Genomic DNA, 15,550 nt, shown 5'->3' with positions numbered 1-15,550 from the left:
CGTGGGGTGGGCGGGCCGGCCGGGGACCCCGCTGACACCCTGGGCCCACAGGCTGGCAGGACGCGGAGGACGCGGGGGCGCCGCTGGTGTACGCCCTGCAGCTGCGGCGCTGCCGCCAGGGCCACTGCGAGGAGTTCTGCGTCTACAAGGGCAGCCTCGCCTCCTATGGGGCCGTGCTGCCACCTGGCTTCGCGCCCCACTTCGTGGTGGGCCTGGCTGTGCTGGTGCAGGACCAGCTGGGGGCCGCCGTGGTCGCCCTCAACAGGTGAGCCCGTGCCCACAGAGCCAGCCCACCGGCCAGGGGTCAGGGGAGGGCCCAGCCCCTTTCACGCCCCGCCTCTGCCCTTAGGTCTCTGACCATCACCCTGCCAGACCCCCCCGGGGACCCTGCTGACGGCCCCCTGGACCTCACGGGCTGGCTGCATAGCCTGGCGGGGAGCACGCTGCCGGGGCTGCTGCGGCAGGCCGACCCCCAGCACGTCATGGAGTACTCACTGGCGCTCATCGCCGTGCTCAACGAGGTGGGCAAGACCCCCCCATGCCAGGCGACCCCCACCCAGGTCCTGGGAAGCCCCTTTTGACGGTGTCTGGCCGGCGCTGCCCGCTGACGGCCCTGTGCCCGCAGTACGAGCAGACCTTGCCTGTGCTGGCGGAGCCGGACCCCAGGCAGGAGCTGCGCGCCCAGATACGCAAGAACATCACGGAGACGCTGGTGTCCCTGCGGGTCAACACGGTGGACGACATCCAGCAGGTGGCAGCCGCGCTGGCCCAGTGCACGGTAGGGCAGACCCAGCCCCACAGCAGCCCGGCCCCCCACACCCCGAGAGCTCCCTTCCTAGCCAAGCCTGCACGGCTGCATGCCCCCAGGGCGGCCCCCAGGGCTCTGGGCACAAGAAGCACCCGGGGAGGGCGGGTGGGGGGGTGGGCAGCGCGGAGTGGAGACGCTGTTCTGTGCTCCACCCCGGGCCTGTGGTCCCCACCCCGTTGCCCAGGAGTCAGTGGCCAGGCTGGGCTGGGCTCTGTTCTGATGGGGGCATGGTGTCAGGGGAGGCCGGTGGCTGTTGCTGAGGCCTCAGGAGGGTAGTGCGGGATCTCTGCGCTGGCCGTGGTCACCAACTGCTCTGTAGCTGGCTCGGGTGTGTGAGGGGCCAGGATGGCTAGTGGGGCCACGCAACCTTGAACTTGGCCTGCATGTGGGGAAGGGTCACTGAGGGGCTTCTGGGAGAGAGACTGGGGGTGGAGGCGTGTTCAGTGTGGATCCTGCAGAACACAGCGGGAAGGGTGCTTCGGATTGGCCAGTGGAGGCAGGGAGCCCCCTGCAAAGGCTGCGCTAGGGGCAGGGTGAGCGGGGCAAGCCCCACCTGGCCTGGCCAGCTGGCTGGACGCAGTGTGGGCGCCCTGCAGGTGTCCAGCCGGGAGCTCGTGTGCCGCTCATGCCTGAAGAAGACGCTGCACAGGCTGGAAGACATGATGCGTATCCTGCAGGCGGAGACCGCCACGGGCGCGGGGACGCCTACCACCATCGCAGACAGCATCCTCAACATCACAGGTGCGCCGCCCCGCCGACCTCTGCCCCCTCCTCTCCCTTGACCCCTCCCACAACCCCTCCCCTCACTTGCCTCCCCCCACCTCCTCTGCCACCCACAGGCGACCTCATCCATGTGGCCAGCTCAGACGTGCAGGGCCCACAGCCCTCGGAGCTGGGGGCGGAGCCGCCCTCCCTGCTGGTGGCATCCAGGGCCTACCAGCTGTCGTCTGCCCTCGTGGGCATTCTCACACGCTCCCGCGTGCTCAACGAGGAGCCCCTGACACTGGCAGGCGAGGAGATCCTGGCACAGGGCAAGCGCTCGGACCCACGGAGCCTGCTGTGCCAGGGTGACGTCCCGGGCCCCGGCTGCCACTTCTCCATCCCCGAAGCCTTCAGCGCAGCCCTGCCCAACCTCAGCGACGTGGTGCAGCTCATCCTGCTTGTGGACTCCAACCCCTTCCCCTTTGGCTACATCAGCAACTACACCGTCTCCACCAAGGTGGCCTCCATGGCCTTCCAGACGCAGGCCGGCGCCCAGATCCCTATCAGGCAGCTGGCCTCGGAGCGCGCCATCACTGTGAAGGTGCCCAACAACTCGGACCAGGCTGCCCAGGACCAGTGCGTCCCTGCCGGCTCCACCATCATCCAGCCCCGGGCCTCGGTCAGCGTTGTGGTCACCCCTGAGAACAGCAACCCCGAGGCGGGGCTGCACCTGCAGCTCACCTTCACAGTGCTGGACGGTGCGTGGCCAGCGGGGCCCTTGGTGGGCGGCCTCCTCCTCTCTGCACCCGACTCATGTGGGGCTGCAGGGTGGCCAGCTAAACCTGTGTTTCTCACAGGCACCCCCAACTTGTGGCCTGTGTTAAGGCTTGTGTCCTGCTTCATGGGGCTCTAGGGGCCTGGCCAGAGGGCCACAGGGGTGGGCTCCCAGGGCGTGTGGGCTGCCCGGACAGGGGTCTGAGCTTGCCCATGCCGCCTGCCCACAGAACAGTACCTGCCGGACGAGCCCGAGCCCTTCCTGGCTGCCTACCTGCACTCAGAGCCCCGGCCTAACGAGTACAACTGCTCAGCCAGCAAGAAGATCAGCCTGGAGGCCCTGGCGGGTGGCGACCACAGGCCCTACACCTTCTTCATCGCCCCGGGGTGCGGTGCGCAGCGGCCTCGGCGGGTGGGCTCCCCGTGGTGGGAGCGGCGGGGCGGGGCCGGGTGGGGCGGGGCCTGGCCGTGACACGCCCCCCTCCAGGTCCCGAGACTTGGGCGCGAGCTACCACCTGAACCTGAGCAGCCACTTCCGCTGGTCGGCGCTGGCGGTGTCCGTGGGCCTGTACACGTCGCTCTGCCAGTACTTCAGCGAGGAGCACATGGCATGGCGCTCGGAGGGGCTGGTGCCCCTGGAGGAGACCTCGCCCCGCGAGGCCGTCTGTCTCACCCGCCACCTCACCGCCTTCGGTGCCAGCCTCTTCGTGCCCGCCAGCCGCATTGAGTTCACCTTCCCCGTGAGTGGCGCCGCGCCCGCACGGAAGGGGGCCCAGTGCCGTGGTGCGCGGCCTCGGGGCTGACGGGCCTGTCTCCCCAGGAGCCGGCCTCCGGCATCAACCACGTCGTCCTGCTGACCTGCGCCGTGTGCCTGCTGACCTACGCAGTCATGGCCGTGATCCTGCATAAGCTGGACCAGCTGGACGTCCGCCGGGTCCGCGCCATCCCGTTCTGCGGGAAGGGGGGCCGCTTCAAGTACGAGATCCTGGTCAAGACTGGCTGGGGCCGGGGCTCAGGTGAGGGGCTTCCGGCGGGGCAGGTTCACACACAGTGGCCTGTGGGCATGCAGTCCCACTGGCATGCACAGGTGGGCAGGATCAGCCAGGCCATCGACCGTGTGGTGGTTTAGTCGCTAAGTGGCCCCATGGACTGTAGCCCGCTAGGCTCCTCTGTCCATGGGATTCTCCAGGCGAGAATACTGGAGTGGGTTGCCATTCCCTTCTCCTGGGGATCTTCCCGACCCAGGGATCGACCCGGGTCTCCTACATTGCAGGCGTATTCTTTACTGACTGAGCCAGCAGGGAAGCCCATCTATCGGTATGGGAGGTGATTACTAAACGGTAGCAGGTCGTCCGGGTGAAATGTTGTGAATTTCACAATGTCTCTAGCTCTCTGACCATCAGTTATAGCCACCAGAGAAGCAGGTTGGCATGGGGTCAGTACTGCGCGACATACATGTTGGACGCTGAGATCAGGCATCTTGTTTCTTTGTGGGAAACTGAGCAAGTAGCCTGAGCGGTGTTCCCATCGGTGAGCGCCGCCTTAGGCGCGTCCTTGTGTTCGGCCAGAGGTCACTTTACTGCGCACATTGTCCACACTCCTGCTGTGAAGCACCTCTGAGAGCTCGTCTCATGTGAAGAAGCGTTTGCCGTATTGGTTGCTCCGCGGTGTCTTCATCCTTTTTGTTGCAACCAGTGTCCTTGCTCATGTCGGCCACTCGTTGCCACTGGCGGCGTTTTTAGGGCCTGGGGCGGCGGCAGGAGCTGCACAGTTGGCTAGGTCTTCAGTTACGCGTTTGCCTTTAATTCAAAGTGCACTTTTTTGGTACCAGTTTTCATCTCTTTGCTGTGCTTTCGTCTTTATCACTGGGTCCCCTCTCTTGTTAGGAAAGTGTTTATTTTCTTAAATTTTTATGTGTTTATCCTGAAGCTGCCCCAGGTCTTGGTTGCTGTGTGGGCTTTCTCTAGTGGCGTGGGTGCTCCTCTCTGGCTGCAGAGCACAGGCTCCCGGCACTGACTCAACGCTGCAGCTCGCGGGCTCTCGAGCCTGGGCTTCGTCACTGAGGCGCTGGGCCAAGTTGTCGCACTGCATGTGGAATCTTCCAGGACCAGGGATCGAACTTGTGCCCCCTTCATTGCAAGGCAGATTTTTACCAATGGACCGCCAAGGAAGTCCGGGGAAATTTTCATTTCTGAAGTGTGTTTCTGTTCCCTTCTGTGACATTCATTAAATGTCGTGTGCGTTTATCATGGCCGACACGGGGCGAGACCACGTGCGCCTGGTGGTTTGTGTGAGACAGGTGCGCAGGGACTGGTCAGCAGCAGGCTCTAGAAGGGGTGGTGTCATCAGTCAGCACCAGGATATGGGTCTCTTATTCGCGCAGCAGACTGCAGGCTGGCAGCCATGCTTCTGTCCCATGTGGTCACTCGCAGTTAATGCTCCACCGCCACCGGGGCCGTTTATGGAACAGTTTGAGGGCCTGAGATCGGGCCGTGCCTGTTGAAGGGAGATCAACAGGCAGACGTGCCGGGGTCAGCATCCGTGGACAGAAACCCAGAGTTGCGCCCCTGTCCGCCTGTGCTCCAGGGACCACGGCTCACGTGGGCATCATGCTGTATGGGGCAGATGGCCGCAGCGGCCACCGACACCTGGATGGGGATGGAGCCTTCCAGCGCAACAGCCTGGACGTCTTCCAGATTGCCACCCCGCACAGCCTGGGCCGCCTATGGAAGATCCGTGTGTGGCACGACAACAAAGGTGGGGCCTACTGCCCGCCCACTGCCTGCCCTGCACACCCACAGCCCGCCCTGCCCTGTCTGCCCCACCTGCCTACCACCCACTGGCCCTGACCGACTGCCTACCGCCCGCTGGCCCTGACTGACCACCGGCCCTGACCACCTGCCTGCTCTCACAGGGCTGAGCCCCGCCTGGTTCCTGCAGCACGTCATCGTCCGGGACCTGCAGAGCGCCCGCAGCACCTTCTTCCTGGTCAACGACTGGCTGTCGGTGGAGATGGAAGCCAACGGGGGCCTGGTGGAGAAGGAGGTGCTTGCTGCAAGTAAGACCCCTCCTGGCAGCCGCAGCGAAACAAACCAATGCCTGGCCTGGGGTCTCCTGAAGCCCGCCTGTCCCCCTCAGGCGATGCGGCGCTGTGGCGGTTCCAGCGCCTCCTGGTGGCCGAGCTGCAGCGCGGCTTCTTCGACAAGCACGTCTGGCTCTCCATGTGGGACCGGCCACCTCGGAGCCGCTTCACGCGCGTGCAGCGCGCCACGTGCTGCGTCCTCCTCGTCGGCCTCTTCCTGGGTGCTAATGCCGTGTGGTATGGGGCTGTGGGGGACAGCGCCCACAGGTGCGTGCTGCGGCGCCCACCCGCCTGCCTTGGCACCCCCCACCACCACCTCCCCTCAAGCCAGCCCATGTGTCCTCTCCCGCAGCCAGGGCCCTGTGTCCAGCCTGGCCCCGCTGAGCCTGGACACCGTCGCTGTTGGCCTGGTGTCCAGCCTGGTCGTCTACCCAGTCTACCTGGCCATCCTGTTCCTCTTCCGCATGTCCCGGAGCAAGGTGGGTGCGTGGGGCTCCTGAGCATGGCCGGGCTGTCCAGGGGGGCCAGAAGGGGTCAGCACCTAGAACACGTCAAAGTCAGGCATGAACAGGCCCTGTGAGCTGCCGATGCCCGTACCTCAGATCACTGAGCAGGCAGGGACGGGCTCCCTGGATGACAGGCCGCAGGTTCTGAGAAAAACCAACCCGAGGACAAAGTCTGAGCAGACCCCGGGCCAGCGCGGCAGTGGGAGGTCACTTAAAACCTCCAAGAACAGCCCAGGTGGCCTCACTGGTGAGTCTCCCGAGCGGTCACGGAAAGAGCAGCACCAGTCCCACATGGGCTCGATAAAACCTGACGGGCGCCTCCTGACTCTTCCCTGAGGCCAGAGCCAGACAGAGACCTCACGCAGCGCTCAGCAAAGGCTACACGCCTCGGCCAGCAGCCTGGTAGGGTCGTCCTTGTCTCTGTGTGGCCATCCACGGTTACGCTGATTCAAGTTAGATACAACTCCAGCTTCTGGGTCACAGGAGTCACTCCTGGCGCTCCATGTTGGCGGCACGTGGCAAGTGGCTCCTATGATGGAGTCTGTAGGTGTAGAGCGCACGTGTGGTTCTAGAAGGTTCTCAGGACAGCACTGCTGCAGACTCTGCTTGCCGGGGCGGGCACGCCTCCCCAAATGGGGCCCCAAGTTGTGTCCCGCTTACACCTGCCTCTCCCGCAGGTGGCAGGGGGCCCAAGCCCCACCCCCGCAGGCCCGCAGGCACTGGATGTGGACAGCTGCCTGGACTCGTCCATGCTGGACAGCTCCATGCTCGCCTTCCCGGGACTCGGTGGCGAGGTGCGGGCTCCCCGGGGCCTGCCCGGGTGGGGCTGCGGCCTGGGCACTCTGGGATCAGGCTCTCTATATCTTTCTCAACAGGCGTTTGCTGGACAAATGAAACAGGACTTATTTCTGGAGGATTCTAAAAGGTGGGGTCCCTAAAGAAAGCATGAGCTGTTTCCTGTGTGGGTCAGACGTGCCTCGCGAGGGTTGCGTTGTGTGTCCTCATCCATGTCGTGGGCGTCGCGTGTCCTCGTCCGTGACGTGGGTGTCGTGTGTCCTTGTCCATGTCGTGGGCGTCACATGTCCTCCGCCACGTGTTGTGTGGGTCACTTGTCCTCTTCCATGTGTCCTGTGGCTTACATGTTCTCCTCCGTGTGTCATGTGGGTCACATGTACTCATCCGTGTGTTACACGCCTGTCCTGGGAGCGTTTGCTTAGAGCCTTGTGACAGGACTTGGGTTGGGTGTGTGTGCAATCATGTGCCCGGGCACCCCTTGCTGACTGTTGCCTGCAGCCTGGTGTGCTGGCCATCCAGCGAAGGCACCCTCAGCTGGCCAGACTTGCTGAGTGACCCGTCTGTCATGGGCAGTGCCCTGCAGCGGCTGGCTCGGGGCCGGATGGGCCTCACGCCAGGCCCAGAGGAGGACAGTCTCTCCCTGGTCAGCCCTTCCTCGCCCGCCAAGTATTTCTCCGCTTCAGGTGCGCGGGGTAGGGAGGCACTGCCCGGGCCCCCAGGAGGGCTCTGGGCTGACCTGTCCTGCCCCCTACAGATGAGAACCTGATCCGGCAGATCCTGGCTGAAGGGGCCGGCAGCCTGGCCCCCACCCAGGACACGCAGGGAGAAACGGACCTGCTCGCTGGCCTGTGAGTGCCGGGTTCCAGGGGCAGTGGTGGGGAGGTGCAGTGATGTGGGGCAACAGCTGCTGGAACGGTGGCAGGAAGGACAGGCGTTGGTCCCAGTACTGTGAGGCGAGCACCCCCGAGCAGCCAGCAGGCCCGGCACCCTCTGCCTGGCCTGGGGTGGCGTCCTCTTTCCACAGAGGCCAAAGGGGGCTGGTTGTGCCCCTGAGCAGTATGCCGCTGACGGGCGTGTACCTCCATCTTGCCTCAGGTGCAGTGCCCCTGGCGAGAAGACCCAGCCTGCGATGCTGCGGAGCCTGGGGGACACGAGGCTGCCCAGCCCAGGCCTGACGTGGGAACAGCCCCCGCCAGCCAGGCTCCCCAGGACAGGTGCGCGCCCAAGTCCCAGGACAGCCTCCCGCTCTTCTGAGCTGCTGCTGACCCATCTGTCTGCCTTCCTAGGGCTGGTGGAGGGTCTGCGGAAGCGGCTGCTGCCAGCCTGGTGTGCGCCCCTGGCCCACGGGCTCAGCCTGCTCCTGGTGGCCATGGCCATGGGCGTGTCGGGGTGGGTCGGCGCCAGCTTCCCCCCCAGCGTGTCTGTCATGTGGCTCCTCTCAAGCGGCTCCAGCTTCCTGGCCTCGTTCCTCTGCTGGGAGCCGCTCAAGGTGAGAAGGGTGCAGGGGGCCACCCCGCCAGCCTCTGGCTGCCATGGGCCCCTCTGATGCCAGCCCTGGCCCAGGTCCTGCTGGAGGCGCTGTACTTCGCCCTGGTGGCCAAGCGGCTGCACCCCGATGAAGATGACACCCTAGTGGAGAGCCCGGCCGTGACACCCGTGAGCGAGCGTGTGCCCCGCGTGCGGCCGCCCCACGGCTTTGCACTCTTCCTGGCGAAGGAGGAAGCCCGGAAGGTCAAGAGGCTGCACAGGATGCTGCGGGTGAGCTCAGGCCCCATGCTGGCGCGTGGCCTCCCTTCCCGGCCTCCTGGCACAGGCAGCACCTTCCAGAAGGGCCCACCTTTCTCAAAAACCTCAATGCGCCCTCCTCCTGAGCACAGAAGGCCTTTCTGCGGGTGGCCTAGAGCTCTGCGGGCTCCGCCCCTCCTGTGACCTTCTCCTGCCCAGCCTCGTGGGGCCCTGGTGTGGCTTCTTGGCCTTTGCAGACCATGTGTGCCCACAGGCCTGGCTCTCAGCACCAGCCTCTCTGGCTTTGGGCACTTTGCTGCCCAGTGTGTGGAAGCCACGCTCTGTCACAGGCTGCACCCATGGGGCGCCAGACTGGGTTTGGCTGACCCCAGGGCCATCCCTGCCCCCCAGGGCCTCCTGGTTTACATGTTCTTCCTGCTGGTGACACTGCTGGCCAACTACGGGGATACCTCGTGCCACAACCATGCCTACCGCCTGCAGAGCGCCATCAAGCAGGAGCTGGACAGCCAGGCCTTCCTGGCCATCACCCGGTACGGACGCCCTGTGTGCAGGCACAGGTCTGTCCTCCGGGCCAGGGTGGTGCTTATGCCAGCCAGGGTCCACCTCAACCCTGCCCTTGGTGCAGTGCAGCCCCTCGGGGGTGTTGGGAAGCGTCTCGATCCATTTCTGGTCATCAGAACTGGAGTGGGTGCTGCTGGCCATGGGGAGAGGACACAGGACAGGCCCAGCACAGCTTCACCAGCCCTGAGTGTCAGGAAGCCCAGGCCGTGCCTCCTCCTGTGGGCAGCACTGGCCGCCTCCCACTGACCTGGCCAGGACTGGTAGCAGTGTGCCCTGGGCCTCTCACCCCGGGGGGGCCGGGCTGTGAGGGACGGCCATGTGACCGACTCTGGGTCTGGGGTGGGCAGGTCTGACGAGTTCTGGCCGTGGATGTCCCACGTTCTGCTCCCCTACATCCACGGGAACCAGTCCAGGCCGGAGCTGGGGCCCCCACGGCTGCGGCAGGTGCGGCTGCAGGAAGGTGAGTAGCTGAGGGGCGCCCTGGCACTTAGCCTAACTTGTTTCCAAAGGGAAGCCTTTGCCGGAGTCTGGATCCAACACCCCCAGCTGGGTGACGGCCTGCCTGGGTCTCCTGATGTGCAGACAGTGACACCTACTTCCTGGGGTGCTGGGCGGGTTCAGTGAGCCCTGCCGAGCTTGGCCCAGAGGCTGGTGAACAGGCAGGGCCCTGAACCCTCTGCTTTCAGCGCTCTGCCCGCAACCGCCTGGCTCCAGGAACCCTGCGTGCTCAGCTGCCTCGAGTGGCTTCAGCACCAGTGACTATGGTGTTGGCTGGGGGAGTGCTGCTCTAAACAGCTCTGATATCTGGGCCTACTCGGCGCCAGACCTGCTGGGGTGAGCCTGGAGGGCGGCCGGGGTGCCGGGGGCAGGGACAGCCCTTCAGAGGAGCTTGCTGGGGCACGGGCGCTGACGTCGCCCCTCCCTGCAGCGTGTGGTCCTGGGGCTCCTGTGCCGTGTACGACAGCGGGGGCTACGTGCAGGAGCTGGGTCCCAGCCTGGAGGAGAGCCGTGCACAGCTGGGCTTCCTGCAGCTGCACAACTGGATCGACAACAGGTGGGCCCCGCGCTCGGCCCCTCCGCCCACTCCCTGCACGCGCCGCCCCGTCCCCACGACACCTGCTGCCCGAGCCCCTTTGGAGAGCACCGGCCTCTCCCAGCGCTGCCCCCTCCGACTCCTGGCCCCTGCCCGTGCCCTCCGCGCAGAAGCCGCGCCGTGTTTGTGGAACTGACGCGCTACAGCCCAGCCGTGGGGCTGCACGCCGCCGTCACGCTGCGCCTGGAGTTCCCGGCTGCCGGACACGCAGTGGCAGCGCTTAGCGTCCGCCCGTTCGCGCTGCGGCGGCTCAGCGCTGGCCTCTCGCTGCCGCTGCTCACCTCGGTAGGCCCCGCCCCGCCCTCCTTCCATGGACCTGACCCTGCCCTCCAGGGCCCGCCCCAGGGCCGTGGCCCCGCCCTCCACGGGCCTGACCCCGCCTCGGTTCCGCCCCGCCCCACCAGGTGAGCCTGCTCCTGTTCGCGGTGTACTTCTCGGTGGCCGAGGTGCGTGCCTGGCGCAGGGAGGGGCGCGCGCGCGCCACACGGGCTGGGACCTGGGCGCGGTGGCTGCTGGTGGTGCTGACGGCAGCCGCGGCGCTGGTGCGTTTGGCCCAGCTGGGCGCCGCCGACCGCCAGTGGACCCGCTTCCTGCGCCGCCGCCCGCGCCGCTTCACCAGCTTCGAACAGGTGGCTCAACTGAGCGCCGTGGCTCGCGGCCTGACCGCCTCGCTGCTCTTCCTGCTCTTGGTCAAGGTGAGGGCTGAACCGGTGGGGCGGGGCGGACAGCGTTGGCAGGGTTAGTCGGCTGACGCCCTGTGTTCGCAGGCCGCCCAGCAGCTGCGCTTTGTGCGCCAGTGGTCGGTTTTCGGGAAGACACTGTGCCGGGCGCTGCCCGAGCTCGCGGGGGCAGCCTTAGGCCTGGTGGTACTCGCCGCAGCCTACGCGCAGCTTGCTGTCCTGGTAGGTCCGGTGGGGGGCGCCGTGGGAAGGCGGCTGATCCCGGGCCCGCCCCTCACTCGTTTCCCCTCCCCCGCAGTTGGTTTCCTCCTGTGTGGACTCGCTTCGGAGCGCTGCCCAGGCCCTCCTGGTGCTGTGCCCCGGGACCGGGGTTCCTGCCCTGTGCCCTGCGGAGTCCTGCCGCCTGTCCCCCATGCTGTGCACGGGGCTCTGGGCTCTGCGTCTGTGGGGGGCCCTGAGGCTGGGGTCTGTTCTTCTGCGGTGGCGGTACCACACTCTGCGTGGGGAGCTATACCGGCCTGCCTGGGAGCCGCAGGACTACGAGATGGTGGAGCTGTTCCTGCGCCGCCTGCGCCTCTGGATGGGCTTCAGCAAGGTCAAGGAGGTGGGTACGGCCCAGGGGGGGAGAGGGACGCACCCTGGGCCCAGCAGAGCCCAGGGCGCAGCCGGACTGACCGAGCCCCTGTGCCGCCCCCAGTTCCGCCACAAAGTCCGCTTTGAAGGGATGGAGCCGCTGCCCTCCCGCTCATCCCGGGGCTCCAAGGCTTCTCCAGACGTGCCCCCACCCAGCGGGGGCTCTGATGCCTCCCGCCCCTCCACCTCCTCCAGCCAGCTGGAGGGGCTGAGCTTGGGCCTGGGCCGGCCCGGGCCTCGAGAGCTGGAGCCCGAGCCCTCCCGCCTCCATGCTGTGTTTGAGGCCCTACTCACCCAGTTTGATCGGCTCAACCAGGCCACAGAGGACGTCTATCAGCTGGAGCGGCGGCTGCAGTGCCTGCACGGCCGCAGGAGCAGTGCGCCCTTGGCCTCCCAGCCCCCCAGCCCCTCCCCAGGCCTGCGGCCCGTCCTGCCCAGCCGCCTTGCCCGGGCCAGTCGAGGCATCGGCCTGTCTACAGGCCCCAGCAGAGCATCACTGCGGGCCAAAAACAAGATCCACCCCAGCAGCTCTTAGTGCCAGGGCCTCTGGGCTCCCCTCTCCCCAGGGCGCGCCCGTGGCTCCCCTCTGGCCCCTCGGAGCCAGAGCAGACACCGCTCAGTATTATCACCTTCTGCCACCCTCAGTCGCGGGCCAGGCAGAACAGCTGCACGCAGGTCCCCAGAGAGCAGGCAGGCTCTCTGTGGGCTTCAGCACTTTACAGAGGCCACGTGGCCAGCTCGGACCCAGGGTCCCCTCCCACTCCTGTGGGAGGACACAGCAGTGCTGGATGAGTGCCCGGCCTCAGACGCTATTTATTTCCCGAGTCCTCAGGTACAGCGGGCTGTGCCCGGCCCCCTCCTGGCTGATGTCTCCCCTGCCAAGGCCCCAGGCTCTGGGGAGGGGCCCGCACTCCTGTCGTCCTCCCCTAAGTTATTACCTCCTCCGTCCCTGCTCAGTGCACTCGCCTCCAGCTGCCGCCATGTGTCTGTTGTAATTTATGTGGGGTTAAAATGTATATATTTTTGTACGTCGCTTTATTTTTCAATACAGCCAAGGGATCTGGTGGCTGAAGCAGCCTGTGCCCACTGTCACCCACATTGAAGGGGAGCTGGGACCGCCATAGCTGTCCTTTTCTCCCCAGACACCTGCCCACCCAGCTGGAGGAGCAGCAGCTGCTTCTCAGATCCATGTCTGGCCTTGGCAGGTGCTGGGCAGAAAAGGCTTTTGGAGGGGAACCCCCCCCCAGGCCGGCCTTGCCACCACCATGGCCTTAGCCTCCTGTCTAGGCCTGCTGGTGTCGGGTCTGGGTGAGGGCTGGGACCCTAGAGCTGGTAGGGGTAAGATCTCTGCCCGGGGGCTGGCTCCCGGGCCGGGGGAGGTGAGCATGACCACACACACATGTGAGGCTGTCTCAAGGGCAAGGCCCCAGCAGCAGCCTGGCAGGCCCCGTCCCCACTCCACTGGGCATGGCCGAAGCTACAGCCTAGATCCCACCCCCTAACAGACGAAGTCAAATAAACGAGTTGACTGACTGCTCCGTGTCTGTGTCCACTCTGGGGTCTGTGTCTGAGTGCACAGCCCTGGGCCACACCAGCGCTTTATTTGCACAGATAAATATCACCCAGCGCCACGGGGGCAGGGAGGGTCTGGCAGCACAGCTGCTCAAACAGCTGGAACAGCCCAGGATATGTCCGAGTCAGAGAAGCCCCACGGGTCCGAGTACCCACCCTGCACAGCCTCACACGAACTCAGTGAAGTCGTCCACAGAGGAGACCAGGCGTTTCCGCTGGCCCGTCTCATAGGTGGGCGTGGACTCGGCCGGGGCCTGTGCCGGAGCCTTGGCATGACCAGGAGGGTGTGTCTGCATCAGGGGCAGGCTGGCGCTTGAGTAGTGGGCTTCCTCACGGATCTGGGGGCGGGGGTGGGGCAGGCTTCAGCAGCAAGTCCAGAGGGGGTGGCACACGCTCCTCAGACTGGCCACCCCATCTCTGTGGAGCAACCCCCCGCAGCCCAGCCTCCTACCCGCTGGCGCAGCCGCTTGATGTGGCGGAGCCTGGCAATCCACTTGGAGGGATAAATGTCGGTGGGATTGGAGCGGCTGTGGTGCACCTGCGAGGCCATCTGGGGTGGGGCAGGCAGCACGGTGAGCCCTGCGTGGGGGCACCTGCGGGCCTGACCCCCACCTCCCGGGGCCAACTCTGCTCACATTGGCGTGCAGGGCCATCTGGCGGGCCACGAAGGGCAGATTTCGGTCAGACACGATCTTGGCCATGCTGGTATCCACAAGGCCCTCCATGTCTGGGGAGACAGCGCTCATGTGGGGCTCAGCCCTGGAGCCTCTCCCTGCCCCCCTGCCCCCGCCCCGCCTCACCTTTCCTGCACTGCAGAGACACCAGGTTGCACTCATAGTCCAGGGGCGTGATAATCACGTGGACGAAGTTGAATTGGCCCTGCTCACACGAGAGCAGGGTCACCGTGGTGCTGAGGGCCACTTTCTGCGACCCCCTCCACGCTCAGCCCAGGGCCCAGACCTGCACCTGCCGCCCCGAGGCCCCCAGGCACACCTTGATGGTGCCCAACTTGAAGTCCTCGCCAGAGTCGTTGTAGACGATGGACACGAAGTCGTTGCCCAGGTGGCGCTTCTTGTCACAGCGGTGCTTGTCCACGTCCTTGGTGGGCATCAGGGTGGCGATGTGGAAGACAGCTGTGGGGCGGGCAGAGCTGAGCAGGGCGGGCCAGGTGGGGGCTCCCGAGGAACGGGCCAGTGGACAGGGAGGGCGCACCTTGCATGATGTCGTCGTGCCAGCAGTAGGTGAACTGGCCATCCTCGCCGCACACGTCCAGGCCGCCCAGGTACACCTTGTCCGGCTGGCAGTCCTTGAGCTCGATGAGCTTGCCCAGCCCCGTGAGGAACTCTGTGTACCTGTAGGAGCCATGCTCGTTGGACAGGATGGCGAGCTCGCTGTTGCTCTGTGGGGAGATAAAGGCACGCTAACACCAGCTCCCAGGCCACCCCCAGCCGCCCCCCGTCTCAGGCCCACAGGACCCCGAGGGCCTGATGCTGCTGGGGGGCAGGGGCAGGCTGACTAGTGTGCCTTGGCACAACCCCCATTCTGCCATTCACCTGACCGAGGCAATGCAGATTCACACCCACTGCCCAGGGTATCACCTCCCCCTCAACCCCCGGCCCCGCTGCTCCCAATCTGCCACTGACCTGGGCCAACTCTGTCCTCAGAAAAACCCAGAGTCCTTGGCTGCCCATCCCCCTTCGAGCTGGCCCTTGGCCCACGGCAGCCAGGGCGCTTCTGAGACTCAGGTCGAGTCGATGCAAACCCTGCGCTGGGAACTGCCCGCCTCGAGGGGTGCCACCACGCCCCTCATCACGTCCTGTCCCCTCGCCACCCCTGCCCGGCACTCCTCTGCGAGTCCTCACTTCCTCCACATCTCCGTTCAGAGTCACCTCCCTGGGGTCAGTGACAACCCACCCCTCAAGTGCTCTGTGCTCACACCCAGCTTGTCAATCTCACTCCTGAGTTCCGGAGGGAAGGGAGCTCCATGAACACCTGACATTAGCGGCTCCTCCAGAACCCAGCTCTGCGGAGGACAAGAATCCCACCCCCAGCAGGGTGGCCACCCTCTCTGCCCAGCACCCAGGCCGCCCCTGCCAGCCCGGAAGCCTCACCTGGCCTTCTCCCACGTACAGGACCGCGATCTTGTGCGTGTCGTACGACGGGATCTGATCAAGGAGCTGCACTGATCGTTCGAAAGACTGTAGCCATAAACCCCAGTCTGAGCCCAGGGCAGAAAAGTCCCCTCCTCCAGCCCTGCCCAGCCAGTCGCTGTCCGGGAGAGGCCTCTCCTCTCACCGGCCTCCGGGAGCTGGGCTGCAGCCCCCGCTGCCCAGCTGGGGACTCAGCCCACTGTGCTCCTGCAGCCGGGCTCCAGGGGGCCCTGCGGGGGAGAGAGGACCCACCTACCTCGTTAGGCAAAAGGATTGGCTTGTTGGACTCGTCACCAAAGAACGGTGAGTGGTAGAGCTGCAGGAACACGAAGCTGCGGTGGGGAGAAGACAGGTGAGGTCTCGGCCAGCAATCACAGCCCAAGGGTGAGGGGCCCAGAGTGCGGTCACCGAGGAGCCTGGTCTCTGTGGCCAGCCTACCCTGCCTAGG

The 15,550-nt window shown here is 65.8% G+C and overlaps 2 protein-coding genes across 25 annotated transcripts in view; one reads left to right on the top strand and one right to left on the bottom strand.

Annotated features, from left to right (window-relative positions):
* The window catches only part of PKD1 (polycystin 1, transient receptor potential channel interacting), a 39,410-nt gene extending 26,497 nt beyond the window's left edge, over positions 1–12,913 (top strand). Inside the window, exons 19-46 of one of the 2 annotated variants that reach the window (XM_061400787.1) lie at positions 52–265; positions 350–521; positions 626–778; positions 1,405–1,549; positions 1,648–2,268; positions 2,515–2,671; positions 2,772–3,024; positions 3,105–3,300; positions 4,871–5,041; positions 5,199–5,342; positions 5,423–5,633; positions 5,719–5,845; positions 6,550–6,666; positions 6,748–6,797; positions 7,166–7,350; positions 7,422–7,515; positions 7,763–7,881; positions 7,954–8,156; positions 8,231–8,425; positions 8,804–8,943; positions 9,322–9,434; positions 9,661–9,808; positions 9,903–10,028; positions 10,178–10,352; positions 10,472–10,762; positions 10,835–10,969; positions 11,046–11,351; positions 11,445–12,913. In XM_061400787.1, coding sequence (XP_061256771.1) covers positions 52–265; positions 350–521; positions 626–778; positions 1,405–1,549; positions 1,648–2,268; positions 2,515–2,671; positions 2,772–3,024; positions 3,105–3,300; positions 4,871–5,041; positions 5,199–5,342; positions 5,423–5,633; positions 5,719–5,845; positions 6,550–6,666; positions 6,748–6,797; positions 7,166–7,350; positions 7,422–7,515; positions 7,763–7,881; positions 7,954–8,156; positions 8,231–8,425; positions 8,804–8,943; positions 9,322–9,434; positions 9,661–9,808; positions 9,903–10,028; positions 10,178–10,352; positions 10,472–10,762; positions 10,835–10,969; positions 11,046–11,351; positions 11,445–11,915 — 5,432 coding nt within the window. In that variant the 3' untranslated portion in view covers positions 11,916–12,913. The remainder of the gene's footprint in view (positions 1–51; positions 266–349; positions 522–625; positions 779–1,404; positions 1,550–1,647; positions 2,269–2,514; positions 2,672–2,771; positions 3,025–3,104; positions 3,301–4,870; positions 5,042–5,198; positions 5,343–5,422; positions 5,634–5,718; positions 5,846–6,549; positions 6,667–6,747; positions 6,798–7,165; positions 7,351–7,421; positions 7,516–7,762; positions 7,882–7,953; positions 8,157–8,230; positions 8,426–8,803; positions 8,944–9,321; positions 9,435–9,660; positions 9,809–9,902; positions 10,029–10,177; positions 10,353–10,471; positions 10,763–10,834; positions 10,970–11,045; positions 11,352–11,444) is intronic. The other variant, XM_061400789.1, reaches the window with a different exon arrangement.
* Positions 12,914–12,916: 3 nt separating this feature from the next.
* The window catches only part of TSC2 (TSC complex subunit 2), a 30,881-nt gene continuing 28,247 nt past the window's right edge, over positions 12,917–15,550 (bottom strand). For all 23 annotated transcript variants that reach the window (XM_061400810.1, XM_061400811.1, XM_061400792.1 and 20 more), the window contains 8 exons: positions 15,359–15,434; positions 15,064–15,150; positions 14,165–14,351; positions 13,946–14,085; positions 13,753–13,831; positions 13,588–13,679; positions 13,404–13,502; positions 12,917–13,290 (listed from right to left, as the gene is read on the bottom strand). In XM_061400810.1, the coding sequence (XP_061256794.1) occupies positions 13,120–13,290; positions 13,404–13,502; positions 13,588–13,679; positions 13,753–13,831; positions 13,946–14,085; positions 14,165–14,351; positions 15,064–15,150; positions 15,359–15,434 (931 nt within the window). In that variant the 3' untranslated portion in view covers positions 12,917–13,119. The remainder of the gene's footprint in view (positions 13,291–13,403; positions 13,503–13,587; positions 13,680–13,752; positions 13,832–13,945; positions 14,086–14,164; positions 14,352–15,063; positions 15,151–15,358; positions 15,435–15,550) is intronic.

This window comes from Bos javanicus, chromosome 25 (assembly GCF_032452875.1).
Source record: "Bos javanicus breed banteng chromosome 25, ARS-OSU_banteng_1.0, whole genome shotgun sequence".
In the NCBI taxonomy this organism is placed as follows: domain Eukaryota; kingdom Metazoa; phylum Chordata; class Mammalia; order Artiodactyla; family Bovidae; genus Bos; species Bos javanicus.
This window is presented reverse-complemented; position numbering and strand designations above follow the sequence as displayed.